Source organism: Oryctolagus cuniculus, chromosome 18 (assembly GCF_964237555.1).
Source record: "Oryctolagus cuniculus chromosome 18, mOryCun1.1, whole genome shotgun sequence".
Lineage (NCBI taxonomy): Eukaryota > Metazoa > Chordata > Mammalia > Lagomorpha > Leporidae > Oryctolagus > Oryctolagus cuniculus.
The window spans coordinates 23877786-23902496 of NC_091449.1; the positions used below are offsets into that span (position 1 = coordinate 23877786).

The 24711-nt window shown below is 40.6% G+C and overlaps 1 protein-coding gene across 6 annotated transcripts in view; it reads right to left on the reverse strand.

Moving 5' to 3' along the window:
• The window catches only part of DPY19L3 (dpy-19 like C-mannosyltransferase 3), a 91958-nt gene that overhangs the window by 21419 nt on the left and 45828 nt on the right, over positions 1–24711 (reverse strand). For 2 of the 6 annotated variants that reach the window (XM_002721136.5, XM_070061985.1), the window contains 8 exons: positions 22841–22972; positions 15437–15538; positions 13105–13178; positions 12773–12931; positions 9565–9687; positions 8803–8914; positions 7735–7791; positions 3517–3599 (listed from right to left, as the gene is read on the reverse strand). In XM_002721136.5, coding sequence (XP_002721182.2) covers positions 3517–3599; positions 7735–7791; positions 8803–8914; positions 9565–9687; positions 12773–12931; positions 13105–13178; positions 15437–15538; positions 22841–22972 — 842 coding nt within the window. The remainder of the gene's footprint in view (positions 1–3516; positions 3600–7734; positions 7792–8802; positions 8915–9564; positions 9688–12772; positions 12932–13104; positions 13179–15436; positions 15539–22840; positions 22973–24711) is intronic. The other 4 variants (XM_008274580.4, XM_017350639.3, XM_008274581.4 and 1 more) reach the window with 4 other exon arrangements.

Consider the following 24711-nt stretch of genomic DNA (forward strand, 5'->3'; position numbering starts at 1 on the left):
GAGGCTCGCGGGACCTCAGTGCACTGTGCAAAGCAGGCAGCCTGGCAAGCCTGGGCCAGCAGCATGGGAGGCACCTGGCTTCTCACAGGAGGGGCAGCTGGGGCGACCACATCCTGGGAGCCTGATTTCAACAAAATATTCTTGTAGATCAAAATGTCATTAATTGAAGAGTCAAAAATGTCCTTGTAAAAAAGAAAAAAATTAATTCCTAAAAATCCTTGGTTTTATACTTAAATCTCTGTGCCTTTAAGGAAGGCAGAAAACAGTATTTTGTATGACTAAAAATTAGAACCCTAAAAAAATTTCCCACTAAACCTGTTAAGCCTCTGGAAATCTTAATCCACTGGAGACAAGAATACAGAAGAAAACAATGAAGCCAGCAGCAACTGAGATGAGGCTCGATGTTGACGCTAATGAAGAGGCACTTACATTAGCTCGCTACCACAAGTTTACATGTTTAACATAGTGCCCCACATATATGTAGCACATACGCAATAAATACCTATTGAACTATATTAAGTACAGGACTTCAGGGACCGGTGCTGTGGTGCAGCAGGTTACGCTGACATGTGCAGTGCCAGTATCCCATATGGGCACTGGTTCGAATCCTGGCTGCTCCACTTCCAATCCAGCTCCCTGCTAATGTACCTGGGAAAGCTGCAGAAGATGGCCCAAGTGCTTGGGTCCCTGCATCCATGTGGGAGACCCAGAAGAAGCTCCTGGCTCCTGGCTTTGGCCTGGCCCAGCTGGGGCCATTGTGGCCCTTTGGGGAGTGAACCAGCAGATGGAAGATCTCTCTCTCTGTCTCTCTTCTCTGTCTCTCCTCTCTCTCTCTGTAATAAATAAATTTCTTTCAAATAAATAAATCTTTCAAAAAAAAGTACAGGACTTCAGAAGTAAACAGCTTCATATAACACAGCTTCAACGTTGTCACAGAAATTCAAATTCCACGGCTATGACCTCAGATTAATGTTGCCACCCTAAAGCGGTGCCCTTGATTTCTCCCTCGGGCCAAGCGGTGCCCTTGATTTCTCCCTCGGGCCTATAAAAGATCACACTGGGCCCACAACAGGGAAAGAAAAGCACTAATTCTGGCTGAGGCTATGGCATCCTTCAATCTGCCCTGGAGGCAGAGAAGCCCTTGGTGAAAGCCTGAATCTCCAAACAGAAGCCCAGCGTCCCTGGAGTATAACCGTGCTGCCTAACGCAGGTGTGAGGTTTGATCAAGTCCATGAAGCAGAGACTGGGAAGTGACGGATAATCTTCCAGTGCCTCACATCACAGTTGTCCTGGGGTTCCCACAGTTACTACTTCTCCAGTACAGTCCCCACCCTGACCCCTGTCCTGACCCCTGTCCCAACAGATGCCATCATGACTACAAGGTCGGAAGACAGACGGCTATGTGCACTTTGGCTGTCTGAGAGCAGAGTGGGCAGGATGCAGACACCTGAGATGTCCCAACTGGCAGTGCGGGGTCCCCGGTGGGGGTCTGGTGGCTGCTGTCAGACACACGCCTCAGCTTTTCCCCAGGCACAGATCAACCGCTCTAGCAGCATGCGCACTGTGCTACCAATCAAAGCAGCAAAGTCAAAGTTGAAGGTCGCATTCCATGTTTCAGAAACAGAAGAAATCGTGGTGGGTGAGAAGAGTATTAAGTGCATTCACTTGTGTTTGGAACCGGAGCCAGACCAGAGCTGATTTAAATGTTGATTTAAACAAACATATTTTGTGTCTAAATAGACACTCTTTTGGCATACATTCATCATCACTTAAGCTTATTTCACAAACATGCCTAGCAGCTATTTTTACAAAAATGGCAATTTACATCTGAAGAACTTTAGGGGAAAACAGGCGAGACCAGAGTACAATGGAAGAAATTTGGGGAGTGCCTAAAAGGAACCGAGTTGGAGGAGGAGCTGAGGAACCAAGACCCCTTCCCAAGAGAGGAGCCACAGGCTAACATATTGTTGTCCTCACACGTGGAATAATCTCTCACCCGCAGTCTTTCGCAGCCAGACACATCACTCCTGGTACTTCCCTCTGAGGGACAGCACGGGAACAACGACACCGCAGCCGAGGACAACCTGCGGTCTGCTAGAATCCCTTCTTCACAACTCCAGTGAACTGCTCAAGGCTGTGGGTGCTCGCAGTGCGCATCCAGGTAGATCTGGAGGACCCGCTGCCTCCAGGATGCCCTCAGAAAGTGGGGGTCCCCCGGCATTAATTTCAGTCACATGCACACTTGCATCATATTAAAAACAGAAAATGCCCACCTCCCCTGCAGGTGCACTTGTCATAAATCTCCAGCTGACTGTGGTTAATGCAAAAGTAATTCGCTCTCCTTCACACGAGTAACTTTCCTATATACAATACATACTGAAGGAATTATTTATTCTGTATAACTGTCTGCCATGATTTAAAATTAAATAAATAAATAAAGACAAAAAGCACAGCTTAGCAATTCTCAGTGCTGGAAATATGTGAAAAATTATTCTCATTGCATTCTGTCCAACTGGGTCCAACATTGGGACCAATGCCACATATATATTTTAGACATAAATCTCTATAAAATCTTGTGTATTGCACTCAAGAGACCTACGCTATCAAACATTTACCATCTCTTACTACACAAGCAGTGCTAAACTGTACTGGTTAGTAAACATTAGTCATAAACAAGTGCCAATAAGGCCACTAAAACTCTAAGGGATGGAGACAATGCAGCCACTGCTTCCAGATTCTGTCGCCCAAGATTTGCAACATCTATTTACACGTAAATAATTACACTGCTGCTATTTGGCTGTAAAGCAGGAAAAGACAGTAGTGCAGGGCATGGGAGGGCTGTTTGGGTAGAAAAGTTAATTTTTGCTGGTGGGAGGCAGGTTTCACAAACAAAGCTGTGGAACTTTTGAGTCTCATTCCAATGCTGAATGCTGAGGCACAGCAAGGGGGTGTAGGCAGAAATAAGAACAACAGGATACTAACCAAAGGGAAAGCTCCAGTTTTTGTATCTCAGACTTTCTAGGCCTCGGCTTGGGCAATGATCAGTTAAAGTGAAATCCGCACTCAGCTCTTCTGTCTCTGGTTAACTGTGCTTTCCAATGTGATTTTAAAATAGTTGACAAGGAAAGAAGACTTTCAAGTGTCAGCATTAACAGAAAATGTGAGTGGCATTAAAAAGAAAACAATACACATAAAATTGGGAGGGAGTAAGTAACTTTACCACAGGTGCTAAATAACATTTTATTTCCATTTCTGTCCAAATTCTATTCCCTGATCCTGTTTGCATCTCTAAATGAGTATTTTCTTCATGAGATGTTGTTGGAAAGAATTATTTTTGAATAGAAATGTTATTTCCAAATACAGTTTGTTAAAGAAAAATTCATTAAAAATGAATATTTCTTCACAGTTAGATTCAGGAAAAAACAAAAACAAAAAACCCCCGAAAAACAAGTAAGGTCTACAGTGACTCTTAAAAGGCACTTAAAATTTTAAAGATTAAAAAAAAAATCCTCTTACTTAATCCAGTTCATCAGCTCCACTGTATCTGGGTCATAGAATTCTCTCAACTCGGAGAGTTCATCCATCATTCCTGGCCAGAACTGAAATTAAAAACAAAACAAAAACAAAATCCACCCCTATACCCACAACTATCACTAAGAGTAAATGAAAACAAAAGAGAGAAACTGCATTTAACTTGTGAGCTAAATAAACATGGCAACTGCAATGTAAAACTACTTCACTCTGTGGTCAACTCTCCTAGCACAATGGGCTAGAATTCTGAGTAAAGTTCCTGAAATTATCTTGAGCTGAAGCTAATTAGGACTAGAGGTGTTGTCAACTTTTAAAAATGAGCTTTATTTTACTCTAATAAAAATCCTATTGCATGGGGGTTAATATCTAGTACAACATGACTCTGCTTTGACAAGAGTACCAGCCACTGGAAAGCCCACGGTGTGTAATTAGCTAAAACTGTGCAATCTACCCTTAAATGCAGAAAGTACCCCACAGGAGACAGTACCATTTTTATAGCTGCAAAAATGCTTCTGAACACAGGATCTCATTCTGTCCTCAGGCAGCGCCATGGGGACTGGCTTCTCATTTTACAAGTTATAGAGGCTGGCTCAGACAGTGAGGTAACTTGGCCAGGTCACAGCACTAGGAACTAGACCTGACTCTAAACCCAGCCCCCCTTTCAATACACAACGTCACAATCACACTTTTTGCACTAGACATGTGGTCAAACGGTTTGGCATACATAAATGTGACTGCGGAACAACAGGAGAAGAAGTTCTGAGAGCAGGACTCCCTGATAGCTGCTGCTCTGATCACTGTGTTCACAACACTGCTCCTTCCTGCTCACTTTGACTTCCTTAAGGCCACGGAGATACAATATGAAAATTACTCTGAGTCCACTACTCAGCCAACGTAACTTAACTCTGTGTAATCCAACAGTTAATTCTTAAACAAGTCTATCAAATGAGAGTTGAACTGTTCAACTATCTACATCCCAGGTTCACTGTGGAATTCATTCCACCTACTGGCACTCAAGACCAATGAGAATGTACCCATGCTTCACTGGTGTAGAAAATCCAATCATTTAATTGACGAACCACTAAGCAGAACCAAAGTAACAATGACTGGTTTGTGGCTGGGATTTGGCCTGACAACTTTCCTAGCCTGTCCACTCATGTCTGGCTGATTTTTACTGCTCCTTCACATCTTGTTTCCTAGGCAGGTGAATCAGAGAACTGCTGGGGATGGACTCAGGTGGCAGCCCTTCTGGTTCTAGTTTTTGGAAGAGATCAAATAAAGATTTCTGATTAGCTGATAGCTTTGTAATGTTTCAATAGTCCATTTCCCCTATGAATTTGAAAAATCAATAGAATACCAGCTTTATAATAAAATGCTCTAATTCTTTTAGGATAAAACATTTGAAATCTGTGAATTCAATGAATATTAGATACTTTTACAGTTTGAAAGTTGCTGGCATTAATTTTGACAATGTTAAAACCTATTAACAGTGCTGTGGCAAACTCTTTAAATGATGTGAAAGTAAGTGCTAGATTAACTAAATGCTGTTTTCAAGCAATCAGCAGTGTATGTGGGATTTTAGCAATCCAAAGAATTAAGGCCAGAATAATAATTTCATTAAACTCTTGACTCCAGAGAGGAGACCAGTACATGCTTTTCCTTTTTAATAGGATTACCCTAAAGAGAGATACAGCAAAATTGGCATTATGAACAAGAAATCTGGAAACTCCCATCACAAATGCTATGTAAAACTCAAATCAGGCTTTGAAATGAATTCACTTTACTTACATATAAATCAGTAAGAACTGGAATAGCTAAAAAGCAGATTTGGTTTCAGGGTAACCCTTAATACCCATGACATCCTTATTTTCTCTGAAATTTTCTATTTCACAGGTTTTGAGGAGATTTGCACTGTTTTATGTAGTGAAAACTGCAAACACTCGAGTCTCTCCTGAAGCCCGACGCTACGCTGAGGCAGATGAGGGTCCCATCCTTTGGAGGTTTCTTTAAAACACGAACTCCCCAACGAAGGGAAAATCTACAAGGACTTCCTAGACCTGATGGGCCTGAGTGCTATCCCTGGTCCATCTCTACAGCAGTCGTTCTCAAAATGAATGAGGGGAGGGCTTCTGTGCCTCTCAACCCCACCCCAACTGCACCCCGCCCCAGACCCTGGGGGATGGCTGGCAATGTCTGGAGACTTCGTGGCTGTGGCACCAGGCAGTATTATTGGCATCTACCGGGTAGAAGGTGGGGATGCTGCCAAACATCCTGCTACACACCGGGCAGCGCCCTGTCACAATGTCCACAGGGCAGTGCTGCGTCGCCCTGTCCACACTACAGTGGGGGCCTTAACCCTGACGGGGCATCAACATCCCTGGGAGGCCTGGTTCTAACCCGAACGTCTGCACTGTTTTTGGAGCTTCTGATTCGGCAGGCCTGGAGCAGGCCCTAAATGTGTGGCTCTAACTGGCCCTCAGGGGATGCCAATGCTGCTGGTCAGGGGCCATACTGCACTACACAGTCTGCTTCTTGGTCAGCGTCTTCCTCACTCTCATCCAGGAAAGAGACCTAAGTCCTAAGATAGACAGCTTTCAAGAAAATCAAGGCAGTTTCAATAAACAGCTGAGACATGAAAGAACTCGGCCTCCAGAGCTACAGACGATGACAAAGGCTGTTGCAGTTCACATGGAAGAGTTGTCTTTCCTGTGAGGGTGTCTGAGCCCTTAAAACCAATGTGTAGGGGTGCCTTGCTCCTAAACATAACCCTTTGACAGCTAAGTTGCTTTCCAGATGATTTCAGAAGTTTTGTTTTGAAATGACACTAGAGCAACACAATTCCCAGCTGCAGGGAGGTAGAGATCAATTTCCATGTTTTCCCACCTCTGAGAGTTACCAGGGAGCGCTATACAAGTAACTGTTTGGATACAACATGATTTTTTGAAATATCTACAATGTGGGGCCGGCACTATGGCTCAGCTGGTTAATGCCCTGGCCTGAAGCACTAGCACCCCATATGGACGCCGGTTCTAGTCCCAGCTGCTCCACTTCCAATTCAGCTCTCTGCTATGGCCTGGGAAAGCAGTAGAAGATGGCCCAAGTGCTTGGGCCCCTGCACCCACATGGGAGACCCAGAGGAAGCTCCTGGCTCCTGGCTTCGGATTGGCACAGCTCTGGCCGTTGCAGCAATCTGGGGAGTGACCCAGCAGATGGAAGACCTCTCTGTCTCTGCCTCTCCTCTCTCTGTGTAACTGACTTTCAAATAAATAAATAAATCTTTAAAAAAAAAATCTACAATGTGATCATTACCAAACATTTCTTTTTAACCTAAAACCTTCCATTCACAAAATCATGCATGAAAATATGCCCAAATGAAACCAAAAGCTGAGCAGCTACAGCTGACCCTGACCCTTGCTCTGTTAGCCCTCATAGGCTAACCCCTCCCAAACCAGGGCCTTCTCAAGGTCAAGTTTAAAATCAGATTAAAAAAAAACAAACAAACTTAAAAATTTTTTTTTTCTTAGAAAGAGCAAGCACTCAGTTAGGTAGAACAATCTGTGCTACCTGCCCAGGTGGTAACTCAGGCTCTAAATCTCAAAGACATGACACAAGTCACAAATCAGTCAACTTGATCAGTGACCACTTCCCTGACGGAGCAGTCTCAGCTGAAGCAGCTAATGCTGCTTTGGAAATCAGTCAGCTGAGAATACGAAGACTCGGTTACTTCCCACTGGAAGTGGAAGAACAGACAAAAAGGCCTAACCTTAGACTGTATTAATGTGTGTGCAGTTTTCTCACAAAGATAACATCTAATAAACTACAGAGTAAAGTAAGACACATTTTAAAATCTCCTTTACGATTATACAGATTGGGTAATGGAGGCAATAATTTTCCTACTTTATTTATTTCAAGGTAGGTATGAAAACACTGTATTTTCAGAATTTTCATTAGCTGAAAATTAAAGGTCAAAGCCAAAACTAATTAGAATGACTGAATAGTCGCTGCTGTTATAGACTTTTTACTTAAAAACTATTTGCGGAACATATCAGTTTTCTTTCCACTGTCAATTGCAACAAGAAGCTAAAGAGAGGTTCATAAACTCCACAAGCCACTCTCTTTGCCAAATAATACACAAAATACATGAATCACAGCAGCTATTCTGCTAAACAGATGAATGACAAGAATGAGGAAAAGCGGTCTTACCTTATAGCACAGATACAGCAGTATTAATATCGGTACTGAATATCGCATTATATATATCTATATGTAAGAAAGACATTATTTAGATTTCAAGTATTTTTTAACTCTTTTGGCTTACGGTTTCACTTTATAAACATAGGGCTCTCTCTTTCTTTTTTCTTTTTTAAGCAACAGAAATACAATTTAGCGGAGCATGAGTCTCCACTGTGTAAAACAACTGACAGACACTTGTAGCTTCTACCATATCGCCACCTAGTGAATCTACAGGGCAGAACAACTCAAAACTGCATTTACAGGCTACTAAACATTATCATGCACTTATTAACAATTATTTTTAGGAAAGCATATTATAATAGAAAGTTGTAATTCCAAAAAAATGGACCAAGGGTGATTTTTAATTTTCCTTCTTGTCTTTTAAAATTCTGTATAAGGAACATATCTTATTTATGGTCCAGATAAAAATATTTTTAAAGTTATTTAAAAAATATTTATTTAAAAATATCGTAAATATTTAAATACTTAAATATTTAAAATAATTTAAATAAAATAATTTAAGTATTTAAATTATTTAAAATAATTATTTTAAAAACTTATTTAAAAATAATTCCTTATAAAATTTCAATGAATCAGTTATCTAGTTTTAGCTTCAAATTTTACTATCCATTTTGTTGAGACTGATATATGACTAACTATGGAAAACCAGAGAATTAGTACAAGAAATGTTAAAAATCATAAAAATTAGGGGCTGGTGAATAGTCAGTGAAGTCACTGCCTACAATGCTGGCATCCCATATGAGTACGTTTGTGTTCCAGCAGCTCCAATTCCAATCCAGCTCCTGCTAAAGTGCGTGGGAAAGTAGTGGAGCATGTCCCAAGTACTTGGGTCCCTGCATCCACATGGGAGACCTAGATAGAGTTCCTGGCTCCTGGCTTCAGCCTGGTTCAGTCCTGACCCACTGCACCCATTTGGGAGTGAATCAGCAGGCAGAAGATAGATCTCTTACTCTAACTCTGCCTTTCAAATAAATAATTTTTTTTTTTTAATTTAGAAGAAAAAGGAATAGCACTGACCCTCTTTGGGTTGTAAAGATGGACTGACTTTAAAAGTAACTCCCATATCTCGGGGCTGCACAAGCCAAAGGAGGCGAATACACACATGTGTGACGTCCAGAGGTACTTCATTCTGCAAGGACAGAGACAAGAGTGCATCAACCCAGTGTCGGGAACGCTGCAAAGCCAGCCTTACGAAACCTCACTTAACATCATACAGAGAGCATTCATCAAAGGGTTCACTATTACTTCCACTGCCTACTGGGATCTATCACATAAGTAAGAGATAGGGGAACTGGGGCCGGCGCCATAGCATGCCAATGAGCACCGGTTCTAGTCCTGGCTGCTCCTCTTCCAATCCAGCTCTCTGCTATGGCCTGGGAAAGCAGTGAAAGATGGCCCAAGTCCCCGGGCTTCTGCACCCACTTGGGAAGAAGCATCTAGCTCCTGGCTTCAGACTGGGGCAGCTCTGGCCATGGCAGCCATTTGGGGAGTGAACCGGAAGACCTTTCTCTCTGTCTCTCTCACTGTCTGTAACTCTACCTCTCGAATAAATAAATAAAAATCTTAAAAAAAAAAAAAAAGAAAGAGGAACATCTGTAACTGGGGAAAAAAACTAACTGCAGGTAATATTTTTCAGTTGGAGAAGATAGTATAAGACAATTTTATAGGGGTCATAATATTTAAGAAAATGATTGTTTCCAAATTTTACTGCTAACTAATATCAAGTAAAGAGTGGTGGAATTAAAAAGTAAATCAAATAAAAGGATATGACAAAAATACCTCATTGTACTCAATGCCAAGAATCCAAACAGAATGGTATGGATTAAATTGTATGCAGTTTCTGGTTTCAGGTCCACTGTGCATTTTCCCGTTTTACCCATGGATTGCTGGTTTGTAGAATCACTGAAATACAAACATATAAAATTAAAGCTGTATAAATAATCTTTTTTTTTTTTTTTTTTGACAGGCAGAGTAGACAGTGAGAGAGAGAGACAGAGAGAAAGGTCTTCCTTTGCCGTTGGTTCACCCTTCAATGGCTGCCGCGGCCAGCGCGCTGCGGCCGGCGCACCGCGCTGATCCGATAGCAGGAGCCAGGTGCTTCTCCTGGTCTCCCATGGGGTGCAGGGCCCAAGCACTTGGGCCATCCTCCACTGCACTCCCGGGCCACAGCAGAGAGCTGGCCTGGAAGAGGGGCAACCGGGACAGAATCCGGCACCCCGACCGGGACTAGAACCCGGGGTGCCGGCGCCACAAGGTGGAGGATTAGCCTAGTGAGCCGCGGCGCCGGCTGTATAAATAATCTTAATTCAGCTAAATCTCTTTTAAAAAGAAGATATAAGAAAATTTATGCCTTATTGAAGAATGTATTATTTACTTAAGATGAAATTAAGCAGCCTTCATAGTGAATTTATGAGGCTTTGTGTCACAATATACTAGTAACTAGCATAATAAAAATTCAGATTTTCATTACATGTGTTTCAGTTCTTTAAATTAAGAAATAGCCAAAAGATCCTTTTGAAATCAGTGACACCTAAGAGATCTTTAAAGATGTTTTACAAGTTATTATCAGTATTTGCAAATTTTTTACAAAGAACCACAAACTTTTAACTTACCAATAATCTCTACAAACTGTATGTTCCACAGATGACTTTTATTAAAAGCCAGCTACATTAAAGTTATTACAGCCAATAAAACTGACATGAATTCTTACATGACCCCAACACCAGTGCACGCTGTGTTCCCTGCTGGCAGCACATGGGATCTCTGGGTGGCCTCTCGGACTCCAGGTCCACAGCTCGCACACGATGTGGCATTCATGGAGCTCTTTAAATTCCCTCCGAGTTAGAAGACGTGAACAGTTTGAGGGAACATAAACACCTGACCCGTAGTTCCCCTTCTGGATTCAGCTGTCTCCTTACAGTGGTGGTAACACACTCCTCCACTTCCATGTCCTTCTTGTAAACTTGTAATTGGATTGCAAAGTTGCTTAGAGTCAAGTTCATTTTTCTTTTTCTGCAAGAGCAGTTCATGGGGATCTGATCTACTCTAAGGTAGCACATTGGGAAGCACATGCTGGCTGGCTGGCTCCATGTTAGTGACTAGACCGATGAGCGAGCTCAGATGCTGCATCATTTGTTGTGGAGGGGAAAATAAAACAGTAAGGGCTGCAAGTTTAAGAGAAAAAGAATGTTTTCCTAAGGATCTACTCATCCCTCATACACTCAACAGGACTGGGTATGTGTGATGCTTCTCTGGGTAACTGGAGAACTTCTATTTCTCAGAAACCCTCCTTTCAATCACTGTAGATTCACAAAGAAAGTAAAATGATACTCTAAAGGCAATTCTCACCGTTGGCAGTAACCCTTACTTATCTGTTAACTATCACAACCTGAACACTGGCTTCTATACTGACACTACAAGATCACTCCAGACAGACACACATGCTCTTGCCTCCCCTTGACACCTGGCAGGATCCTGCAGAAGCTCCCTCCTCCCCAGCCAAGACAGGAGGTTTTTATTAATCCCACAAATATGAATCATGTTACTCCTATTAGTTCATCCTTCACACTAATGCTGTTGTATGCACCTAACAGTATCATCCTTCTGAGTACTAGACAGGCAGAGATACTTTAAATATTTGGCACTAACAAAATGTCCTTCAAATTACTTAAAACTTAATTCACAGTTTGATACTACAGTTCTTTAATGTAGTGTATTTCCTCTAAGAAGTCCTAATACCCCTACCTGGTGAGGAAGCTGCTCTGAAATCTTTACCTCTAATTCTACACAAGTCAGCTTCCAGGGATGGCTGATTCACCACCCTGAGCAGGGCAGAGACTTCACACAGACACCGCGGGCCAACTGAGCTTCCTGCTTCCCAGGCACTCCGGAGCGCTGTCGACACCTGGGGCGTCTGGAATACCAGTAAATTATGCTGTCTAGAGTAATTTCCATCCATTTTCACAGGCCTAAGTTTTATCTTGGCTTAGGTATAAAAGAACACTGCCGAAAGATACTAAAATAGTTTATAGTCAGTGAAATATTTTCATGGTTCAGTGTTGCTTCATTCTTCATAATCATAAAACACCTCAAGTGATTGGGACTCATTTTAGCGACAGCTCTCTCGTGGCTGTGAATCATGGTTCACCAGCACCTTAACTGGCAAGCAACCGATACAGAAGGGGTTCCTTGTGAGCTTCATTAAGTTTTCACAAATGATGGTAGCTTCAACTTCTTACACTTAATTTTCTTTCAATTTAACATGGATAGTAAATGCAAAACACCCCATCAGCTTGATGGGTAGGCATTCTACGAGTTTTAAGAAAGCCTTTCTATTCTGATTTTTTTTTTTAACTAGACTGGCAGACATGTGGTTTACAAATTGGGAGTTATTAATTAAAACTTTTATTAGATAGTAATATTTATGGTCCATTCCAATGTTATGACCCTGAAACAAAATGCAAGAAAACAAATGAACACTAATTAACTCTTGATCATGAGATATAAAAAAGGCAGCTAGAGGAAGGTAGAAAACCACAGGAAAGGCCTAATGGAAACAAAATAGAAGCTCAAGGGTCAACAGCAACACTAGCTAAGGACAGCTAACATCTGTAAAATATCCCAGGCATGAGACCCTTTTGTGAGTATGTTATGTTGGTCAATTTATTTTTACTTCTCAGTAGAGGCTAGAATAAATACTTTTAGGATTCTCAATCTACAGAGAAGGAAAAGGAAATCCCAAAAGGTAACACAACTGGCTCAAAGATCACATTGTTGCCAAGAGTACAAGCCAATGCTTAAGCCAGACAAGTGTGTGTGGTGGTCACTGCTCTTGGCTGTCTCTTAGCTACTGAGAGCAGTCTTCCCTCTCAGATAAACAACACTTCTCCGCTCAGTGTTTGATATTTTGCTTTTCAGCTTCAAAAAAAATCTCCATCATATGAAAAGTTCATTAAAGTGGGTGTTAAATTTCTGAAATATGCCATACCTGAGATTATGAAAGGCAACAATCAATGCTGCAATCACCGTGATGGACAGAACAAATATGTAGGCATAAAAAAGCAGAGTATCGGAAAGCCTTTCGAATGTATTCAAAGGCAGGAGGCCAAAGGCTTCTTCACACAGATACAGATTTGCATCGAAATCCCTAGGAACACAGGGAAGGCAAAATCGTAAATTCACACAAGGCGAGGAAGCTACACTGTATTTTCCCCCAAAACGAGTCTTCAACTAATAGTTGAAGGCACAATGACGACTTAAGCTTTAAAATCCCCGCTGATTTAATATTCAACAGCAAGCAGATGTTCAATTCAGTCATACCTTGTTGCTCCAAACCCAAATTTTGCCTTCAGAAATTTAAATATATGTTCATCTGACCTCAGATTAAGGATTTTCTATAGAAGGGAGAGAAAAAAAAAAAAGCCATTAGTGCCTTCGGCACAGTTTCCTGGTAATTTTCCATTGAGTACGTATGTTCAGTGTCCAGTTTCAGGGGCGTGGGTACAGGGACAAGTGCACAGCAGTGCTCAGGACTGAAGAATTCTAAAGCAGGGACTTTCAAATCCCCTCTTCCTTCATCCCCGTTCTAAAAGCACAACCCTCTATTCAAACTCTTATGCATTTACTCAATATGCAAAACAGGTAAAAGATGAGCCTTTTTGGCTTCTGGGACAGAGAGAAAACCTACACTACTCTGACCTGAAATGGGAATGGGAATGGAGCCCCCCCCCCAGCCTTGTTTGGCTTTGGAGATTTGGGTCTACAGATAAAACCGGTGGCTGTTTCACTCAAAGACAGTTCAAGACAGCAGTAGCCCTCTAAGAGGTGAACAAATGCCAGTGCTCAGTAGTGATTATAATTTTAATTAATACAATTTTAAATGTAGAGCTTATAGCAATCCATTAGGTCAGCCATGGTAAAGAAATTACATTGGAAGAAAATGAAGACAAAAAAAAAAAAAAAAAAAGATGAAGCCAGAACTGAGGCTAATACACAAAATATGCTTATTAAAGATGGGCCACAAATCTGTTCTTATGCATTCCACAAGCAAATGCAAAGAGGGAAACAAAAGAATTTATGTTACTCATAGGGTTGTAAGAGTCAAACAAACCAGTGGCTCTGAGGATATCCTCAGTTCTAGAACTGGGACTCAAGAAATGTTTCCTGTGGCTACAGTAAAAACAGTAAGGCATTTCATTTTTTCTAATTCCTCTCATGGCAGGTCACCGGCAAAACATCAAATGAAATCCAACAGATGTTGTTTGTGGAGTCAGAAATAGGTGGTCCACACAGCAGCCTTCCACTGGTTTAACCCAAGAACAGATCACTGAAATACAATGTCAGGTGGGCAGAAGGAGGCCCTGCACAGGTTTGTACAGAGGGGAACGGAGTGCAAGGATGCAGGTGTGGCTGGCTGAGGGAGGGGTCTTCCCGTCTTTGATGGCTATGATCAGAACAGGGACCGACACTCTCTTAGGGAGAAGGGGTCTGCTTTGCCGATGACTGCCATCCTGACCCCAGTCTTCCAGAAGGGGCAAAATCATCTGAAAAATTTGTTGTAGTTCTGCTCCAGCATAAAAACAAATGGGGGCCGGCGCTGTGGTTCAATAGGCTAATCCTCCACCTAGCGGCGCCGGCACACTGGGTTCTAGTCCCGGTCGGGGCACCGGATTCTGTCCCGGTTGCTCCTCTTCCAGGCCAGCTCTCTGCTATGGCCCGGGAGTGCAGTGGAGGATGGCCCAAGTGCTTGGGCCCTGAACCCCATGGGAGACCAGGAGAAGCACCCGGCTCCTGCCTTCGGATCAGCGCGGTGCGCCGGCCGCATCACGCCGGCCGCGGCGGCCATTGGAGGGTGAACCAACGGCAAAAGGAAGACCTTTCGCTCTGTCTCTCTCTCTCACTGTCCACTCTGCCTGTCAAAAAAAACAAAAAACAAAAAACAAACAAAAACAAACAAACAAACAAAAAAACACACACAAATGGGACTCCACAGTTCAAGACCTATATACCCTAAGGAAGGTTTATTATTTAAAAGAAAAAAAAAAGCCAGTGAAAATATCAGAAAGCATGTTCAAACTAAACTCTCCAGCAGGGCACTTCCAGCAGAGCTACGGGATATATAAGCTGTGACCACAAGTGTTACTCTGCTGGACGGGCGCCACTCTTAGGTCAGTTAAATGTTGAAGAACTCCCGAGAATGAGCATGGTGCTTTCCACAGCAGAAATCAGATAGAAAGGCCAGTTACTCATCAACTGAGCCCAAGAACCATGCCATCTGCTTTTTTAGCACCATAGCGGGAAAGCTATTTCTAGAAGTAAAATATTCAAAATTTAGTGATATCTTTACTTGATGCTTCTAAAGTTGAGCTCTTAAAAAGTTGAACTTAAAAGGTGAGTTCAAGGAAGAACATACTAAAGAAGAATCAACAGAAATCAGTGAATGAAATGAACAGATTAATCCTTTTTACCAACACAAAGTTAAAACAGCCTGTTCAGCAAAACTGGTAACTGTTAAGTAATGCTATGTGCTGTATAAAGCAAAAATTCCTTTAAAATTTAAAGTTTCAAAAACCTATCTCCAAGGCTCTAAGTAAGTTTAAAAACATATTAAAAATTTTAAAAAACATATTAAAATGCCAATTTGTTAACTTACCTTAATAATGTTGTTGAGAAAAAGTGTTAAGCATAAAACTATAAATAAATGTAACAAAAGTTTCCCAATCCTATTAAGGAAGCTTCCAGTTTTCAGGTTTTTCTAGAAATTAAAAGAGCTGTTTTAATTCTTAAATTTTTTGTATAACTTCATAAACAAAATGAAATTGCCTGAGGATTTTAAGCACTGGATCACACAATATACAGGAAATACGTATATGGAAAACATAACCTTCTATTCGTTAGTCTTAATATTAGTAATTCTCCAGGATTAAATGAATCCCTTAATGTTGAGCTCAATAAGATGAGGAAATGTGTCCTACTTTTTCTTTTATATTTATTTTTTAAAGATTCATTTATTTATTAGAAAAGCAGAGTTACAGAGAGGCAGAGGCAGAAAGAGAGAGGGAGTGAGAGAGAGAAATCCTCCATCCGATAGTTCACTCCCCAGATGGTTGCAAATGTCTGAGCTGGGCCAAAGTCAGGAGCCTGGAGCTTCCTACAGGTCTCCCACATGGGTGCAGGGGCCCAACACTTGAGCCATCCTCCACTGCTTTCCCAGGCACATTAGCAGGGAGCTGGATCAGAAGTGGAGCAGCCAGGACATAAACTGGTGCCCATATGAGATGCTGGTGCCACAAGCAGCAGCTTAACACACTGTGCCACAGCGCTTCTAAAAAGACCTTCGTGACCAGGTACTGGGGTCTACTGCTTGGAAGGTAAGAGTTGTGCGAACTGAGCAGATCAGTATAGCGTGTATCCACTACCTCACAGATCACAGACACGGCTATAATTCAAATAAAAGATCTATCAGCACAAAAAGTAAACTGTGCCCTTTCTATACATACTCAATATAACATCAAAAGCATCCAAGTTTGAGAGGTATTTATTTAAAATTAAGGTTAAAAGGATGAATAAGAACTGTTGTTCTTAATAGACGACTAAAAGCCTGGTTTTCAAAAATATCTTTGTTACAGTGTGTCCACAGCACTGCTCTCTCAAAAGACTAATAAAGGGCAGGTGCTGTGTGTGTGTGTGACACAGAGAGAGAGAAAGAGAGAGAACAGCCCAGCAGCATAAAATTCTTTCTCTGTCTCTCTGTCCCTTTGTCTTTCAAACCATAAACCAGGCAAATGAATGAATGAATAAATACACAAATAAATCTTTTAAAAAAGGGATTTCTTCTTCTCGAAGAAAAAAACACAATGGCTTAAGACAGAAATACTTACAGCATGTGCAAAAGAAAATGGGCTTTGTGACAATGTTAAGGAGAAACAAACTCTCAAATCTCATGTAAATTTAAGAAATGTAATTATATAGTAAAACCAAAAGATCAGTTCAGTATTTTCACAGGGCTTTACAATACCTTAGGAAATGTGCAATTATTTCTGAAGGTTTTAAGACGTTAACTCAAAACAGAGGGAATGTTCAGTAACAGTACGGAAGGCTGGGGAAGAACAGTGGCACTGCATCCAAGAACAGCAGGTGCACAGCTGGAGCTGTGCACACACTCCTGCAGGCAGCAGGCTCTTCTCAATCTTGAGTTCACACACAGAAAAGCACAGTTCCCTTTACTTCAACTTTAAATCAATGACATCTGACCAGGCAGCTTTGCCTAATAATTGAATTAAATAAAGGTTCCAACTCTTTAAGAAATAATGAATTTCATCCCAAACAAAGGCTGAGGGAATTCATTACCACCAGTGTCCTGTCTTAAGAGAAATGCTAAAGGGAGTTCTGGGCACTGGAGGAGAAGTCGTGTGTGTAATACAAAAACCTGGGAAGGTTTAAAACCTATAAGTAAACAAGTATCCAGAAAAAAACAGAATACTCTAATACTGTAATCGTGGAGGGTATAAACTACTTATATCTTAAGTTAGAAGGTTAAAAGACAAAAATAGTAACAGCTACAGTAACTTCTTAAGTGATAAACAATATAAAAAGGTGTAAACTGTGACATCAAAAGTTCAAAATGCAGAGGAGACTGGAGTTAAAGTACAGAATGTTTTTCTTCTTTCTCTGTGATAAACATTATCAGCTTTAAAATAATTCATTATAACTAAAACAAGGTAAACCTCATGGTAACCACAAAGCAAAAACCTCAAATAGATACACTAAAAATAAAAAGCAAGGAATCAAAGCAGACTGCCAGTGAAAATCACTTAACCACAAAGGAAGACAGAAGAAAAAAAAAAAAAAAAGCAGCAGAGGATCTGCAAAACAACTAGTAAACAAAACAAAACAAAAAAATGGGAATACTAATGATGTGGGCAGGTGGGCAGCTAAGAGAAGAGGAACTGAGGTTCAATCGCCCCAGCCTATCTGTGTGGCGCACAGTCTGCAATGTGATAGTTCCAAACAGCCTAGGCAGAAGCCCTGGCCAGCAGGTGTGTCGGCTGCAGCCAGCCCAGCTACCCAGGACGAGTCTGCACCACCCAAACCTCCATTTCTGTGCACTGCCTACACTGTACCAAGCCCCCCACTGCCATGCAGCAGAAACTGCAAGTTCCATAATGCTGCAAACTTAGAACTAGTGCCATCTGGAAATACTCAATATGGCTTCAGGTTATGTCTCCACAATGACCTTTAGGTCATCAAAATAAAATTACCACGGCCAGCTCTCCCACTCCCATCATGCACCTGACACCATGACACGTCCAAGATCTCCAAAAAGGGCATGGAAATGGGCAGAATTCATACCCCATCCCAAACTCTGCCCTTCTGAATAGTCAATTAAGTCCCACCCTAGACACTACCCTCTATGCCTACTGATAGTAAAAAAGGATGGCCCAAACCTTTTTTTTTTTTCTTGGTGTTTTTTGTTCACTTCCTCTCTTTGTCGCTCTTGTTTGTCCACACTAACATACTGAGCATGTAATATTCCTTTGCTTTACAAAACTCCTGCTTTCCTGTACAACTTTGTCTCCTACCTGAAATCCTGTGCAGAGACAAGAACCAGAACCAAGCCTAGCCAGGGGTCAACTCCACAACACTATGACTTTGCCTATCAGTAATTACTTTGCATGTGAATGGATTAAATTCTCCAATTAAAAGGCACAGAGTAGCTGAACAGAAGAAAAAATAAGACCCAAGTATATGCTTACCTATGAAATAATCACTTCACTTACAAGGACATACACAGACTGAGAGTGGACAGAAAAAGAAATCCCATACCAATAGAGACAAAAGAGAGCAGGAGTAGCTATATTTATGTCTGATAAAATAGACTTCAAGTCAAACATTATAAAAAGACAAAAATAAAGTTCTTACACCCTTCTAAAGAGATACAAGATCAATTATAAATATAATGTGTGCATGCAACATCAGAACACCTAAATACATAAAGTGAACATGAATAGATCTAAAAGGAGAGCCAGATTGCAGTATAGTGACAGTAGGAGATATGAACTCCTCTCCTCCAGACAGAAAACCAGCAAAGAAACACTGGATTTTAACTGCATTCTAGAGCAAATGGACCTCAGAGACATTCAGAGAACACTTCATCCAATAGCTGAAGAATATACTTTCTTTTCAACTACACTTGGAACATTCTCCAAGATATATCACAGGTTAGGCCACAAAAGAAGTCACCAATGAAAGTAAAAAAAAAACCTCATGTCAAGTATGTTTTCTGACCACAGTGGAATAAAACCAGAAATCAACGACAGGAAGAATTTTGGAAATTGTATAAATATATGGAAATTAAACAACAAGCTCCTGAAGAACCAATAGGTCAATAAAGAAATTAAAGGAGAAATTAAAAAATATCAAGACAAATGAAAATGAAAGCAGTTCTAAGAGAGAAGCAATAAATACCTACTTCAGAAAAGGAGAAAGATCTCAAACAACCTAATGATGCATCTCAAGAAACTAGAGAAAATAACAATCCCCAAATTAGATGGAAAGAAATAATAAATATCTGAGTAGAAACAAATAAAAGATTTAAAAAACAAACCCAAAAGGTCAATAAAACAAAGAGCTGATTTTTGAATAGAAAAAACATCAACAAATCTTTAGATAGACTAAGAAAAAAAAGAAACAAATATAATCAGAGATGAAAGTGGAGACATTATAACTGGCACCATGAACATATAAAGCATCATAAAAAACTACTATGAACAACTGTATACCAATTCATTGAAAAATTTAGGGAAATAGATAAATTTCTGGACACACACAACCTACCAAAATTGAATAATTCAGAAACAGAAAACCTGGATAGACATATAATAAGCAACATGCCTGAATTGGTAGTAAAGTCTCTCTTCAAAGAACATCCTGGACCAGATGGCTTCACTGCTGCCTTCTACCAAGCATTTAAGAACTAACACCAACTCTTAAACTACTCCAGAAACTGAAGAGGAAAGAATTCTTCCAAACTCACTCTACAAGGTCAGCATCACCCTGATGCCAAGACTGGACAAAGACAGAACACAAAAAAGGAATACAGATGCAAAAATCCTCAACACAATATTTGCAAATCATGTTACATGGCAAATTAAAAAGACCATTCACTTTGATCAAGTGGGATTCATCCTAGAGATGCAAAGATAGCTCAACATATGCCAGTCAATACATATAATGCATCGCAGAAACAGGATCAAAGACAAAAATTGTAAGCTCATAGATACAGAAAAGGCAGTTGATGAAATTCAACATCCTTTCAAGAAAAACTCTCTACAAGTTAGGAATATAAGAACATACCTCAACACAATAAAGAGTGCATATGGCAAACCCTCAGCTAATTATCATACTGAATGGGGAAAAGCTGAAAGTTCTTCCTCTAAGATAAGGAATAAGACAAGGATGCCCACATTGACCACTTTTATTCAACACAGTCTAGGAGATGCAGCTAACTCTTACACAGAAACTCAGTGGGTTAACCCACCAGAAACTACTAGAAGAAACCCTAGGGTAAATGCTACAAGGTACTGGTCAGGGAAAAGCTTTTTTTAAAGATAAAATCTCAAATCACAGGCAATAAAACACACAAATAGACAAATAGGATTAAAACAAACTAAAGAGCTTTTGCAGAGCAAAGCAGTGAAGAGACAATCTCTCCAGAGTTGGTGAGGAACTCAAGCAACTCGATGGCCAAAAACTCAAATAATTCAATTAAAAAATAGACTAAAGACCAGAACAGATTTTTCTCAAAATAAGACACATAAGGGTAGGCAGTTGGCAGAGCAGTTAAGATGCTACTTGGGGGCTGGCGCTGTGGCATAGTGGGTAAAGCTACTGCCAGCAGTGCCAGCATCCCATATGGGCACCGGTTCAAGTCCTGGCTGCTCCACTTTTGATCCAGCTCTCTGCTGTGGCCTGGGAAAGCAGTAGAAGATGGCCCAAGTGCTTGGGCCCCTGTACCCACTTGGGAGACCCAGAAGAAGTTCCTGGCTCCTGGCTTTGGATCAGCTCACCTCAGCTGTTGCAGCCATTTGTAGAGTAAACCACAGGATGGAAGACATCTCTCTCTAACTCTGCCTCTCTGTAACTCTGCCTTTATAATAAATAAATCTTAAAAACAAAAAACAAAACAAAACAAATGTTGCTTGGGACTCCTGCAACCCATCCAGGAATACCAGGGTTTGAATCCCGACTCCAATTCTGATGCTAGCTTCCTGCCAATGTGCACCATTGCTCAAGTACTTTAGTCCCTGCTACTCAGGTGGGAGACTTGGAATGAGTTCCAGGCTCCTGGTTTAGGTCTGGCCCAGCCCTGGCTATTGCACACACATGGGAAATAAATCTGCAGATGAAAGATCTCTGTCTGTCTTTCAAAATACATAAAAATACATTTAAAAAGACATAAAAATGAAAGTTAATTGAAAATAGATCTTAGTAAAAAATAAGAATGGGAAGAGGAGAGAGAGGAGGAAGAAGGGTGGGAGTGCAGCTGGGAAGGTTAGGGTGGGAAGAATCACTGTTCCTAAATTTGTATATATGAAATGCATGAAGTTTATCTTAAATAAAAGGTTTCTAGTAACGATAAATAAATAAAAAGCAAAAAAAAAAAAACACAAAACACATACCAATGGCCAATAGATGGATTAAAAAGTGCTCAATAGCACTAATCATCAGAGAAATGCAAAGTGAATGCACAAGGAGACATCACCTAACCCCAGGGATAATGGCTGTTATTAAAAAGCAAAAAATTCCACACACAGGCAGTGACGTAGAGAAAGGGGAACTCTCAGAAACTGTTGGCAGGAATGCCCATTAGGACAGCTACTGGGGAAAACAGTATGGAGGCTCCTCAAGAAAATGGAATGAAGAATTAGTAAGCTCACAACTGGGCATACAGCCACAGGACAGGAAATCAGTCTATAGAAAAGAGAACTGCATCCCCATGCTTACTGCAGCTCTGGTCAAAACAGCCAAGATATGGAACCAACCTAAATGTCCATCAATGGATGATAAAAACTTTCACGATAAAAACTCTCTATAAATTAGGCATAATAGGAACATACCTCAACATGATAAAGGTTGCATATGGCAAACCCTCAGCTAATTATCATATTGAATGGGGAAACGTTGGAAGTTCTTCCTCTAAGATATGGAATACGACAACGATACTCACATTTACTTTTATTCAACATAGTCCTACGAGATCCAGAGAATGTGCCATATATACATAATGGAATACTATCTGGCCAACAGTGGATGAAATCCTGTAATTTGTGACAACATGGATGGACCAGGAGACTATGTTGACTAAAATAAGCCAGGCAGAAAAGTATTGCATGATCTCACTCATATGTGAAAGGTAAAAATAATTAGATCACAAAGAAGTTGAGAGTAGAATGGGGGCTACCACAGGGTGGGGAGGGGAGAGGCTGGTCAACAGGCGTACAAAGGTATAGTCACAGGGGGAATAAGATCTGGTCTTTTATTGCACAGTGGAGTGACTACAGTCAGCAATACTGCATTTTATATTTTAAAACAGGTAGAAGAGAGCATTTTAATGTTCTCATTTCAGAGAAATGATGAATACAAATATTGATGGATATACTAATTACCCTGATTTGGTCATTATACTATGTATTCATGAACCAAAACATTATGTTGTACCCCATAAAAATGTAGTTGCATGTCCATCAACAAAACCTATCAGCACAATTTTATAATCAATAGCAATTGCTTAATAAATGTCAGCCATGAAAATAAAGAAATAATAAATGTCAAAACAGTAGGATGACCTGTGACTTCAGAAAGCATAAAACAGGAATGTTATAACATGCACTTGAAAAAAAAAAAAAAAAATCAAATGATGCTACTTGTGTTTTTAGTGGGAATTTGGTCATAAATTCTCCTTTGTATGTTGCATAAAAATAAGGTCCAATGAACCATACAATTTAAAAAAAGAAGTCTACTTTTAGTAATACTAAGGACAAAAAGAATGTCCTACCTGAAGTTTTCTTGCAATTAACACCGAAAGGTTAAAACTGATAAGCAATGATCCAAGAATCATGGAATTAAAAAACTGGAGAATGCAGACCAAGAGTAAACTTGCTATCTGTATACCATACAGCCACGTTGCCTGCAATGACCAAAGATTAAATAGTTACACAGCTTGTATTGGGAGATTACCCCATGGTGACACGCTGGATAAATCTCAGTTTGCAAATAATGCAGAAAACACACACACAACTTCAAGAAACACAAATCTAAAAACTAATCATATACATACCAACTGCTTATTTACCTTTTGATGACAAAATTTTAAATTTAAAATTTTTTGGTTAAAAGGCAAATGAAAAGTGTTTAAAGTAAAAGCAGCAAATAATGGTATATACCAATGTATTCTTGGAATTAGCAAGTGCAGTTTATAATCTTCAATATTCCCTTAAAATCTTTGATATTTACTATCTTCTTCCAACAATCAGTACTTTATCTTATTCTTCCCTATTTCTCCATACTATGCCCACTGGACAGGGTCATACACTGCTTCATGCTGTCTGAGTGTGGGCTTGATCCCAGAATGACTGACAGCTCCTTCTGCAGTTCTCACAGGTTCACAACAGCATGGAGCAGTGGCCGAGATCAGGAGCCCTGAAGACCACAGTACCTGTACTGTAGTCCTGAATCTGGCATGACCCAGCTGTGTGACCTACGGTGCCAGAACTGGCAAGAGCCTGATGAAAGGACAAAAGGCGATTGTGCATGAGAATGCCTGGTTACCATAAACACTTGCGAGAGATAACCCCTGACTGACACTGAAAGAAGCAAGACATAACCAACTGAACACAAAAATAATGTCACAAAGAAAGAAAAATAGACAGATCCTAATAAGAGCAGATACTTTTTCTGTTAGTTTTCCTATTTTCTTTGAAATCAGACAATTCCATCCCCATGCTGACACACAAAAAAAATGTTTTACTCTGCAGCAAACTGGATTTTCCCTATGGCTTGGTTCTCTTAATTTCAAAGGAAACAAACCTACACCATGCATTTCAAAGGCCTGCAACAGTCCAGTGCTTTGGCTTAATGTTCATGGAAACTCAAGGGGATAGATGCTGATAGTTTTTAGGATTATAACGATAATGTACCTTACTGCAAATTTCGAAGCCAGGAGAACATTAACAGAAGGTGGGCTCTGGAGTCAAACCCAACACCATTACGTTCACACGAGTGGGTGCTGCTTCACAGGCAGCACTTCATACACTGTGTTACAGCACAGTTTGCTCACATCACTGACTGCTCTGTGAAAACTTACGTTTTAAATGGCGATTACAACATTCCTCTACAGAATTTGGCTGCCATCAGGTCACTCAGGTGTTTCTAGTGTTTCAATATTACTAAAGTCACATTATGAATATCACTTTAAAAATCTTCACACTTGGGGCCAGCACTGTGCCTTAGTGGATAAAGCCTCCACCTGCAGTGCTGACATCCCATATGGGCGCCAGTTCGAGTCCCAGCTGCTCCACTTCCAATCCAGATCCCTGATATTGCACCTGGGAAAGCAGTGGAAAAATGGCCCAAGTCCCTGTGCCCCTGCACCCACATGGGAGACCTGGATGAAACCCCTGTCTCCTGGCTTTGGCCTGGCTCAGCCGCCCTGGCTGTTGCAGCCATTCGGGGAATGAACCAGTGGATGGAAGATCTCGATCTCCTCAGCCTCTCCTTCACTGTAATGCTTTCAAATAATAAATAAATCTTAAAAAAAAAAAAAAAAAAAAAAACTTCAAACCCTAATATCTGATTACTTATTTTATTCATTGTTATATACCCAGTAGTTCAAAAGATGCCCACTAGAACAGTGTCATTCAATAAATA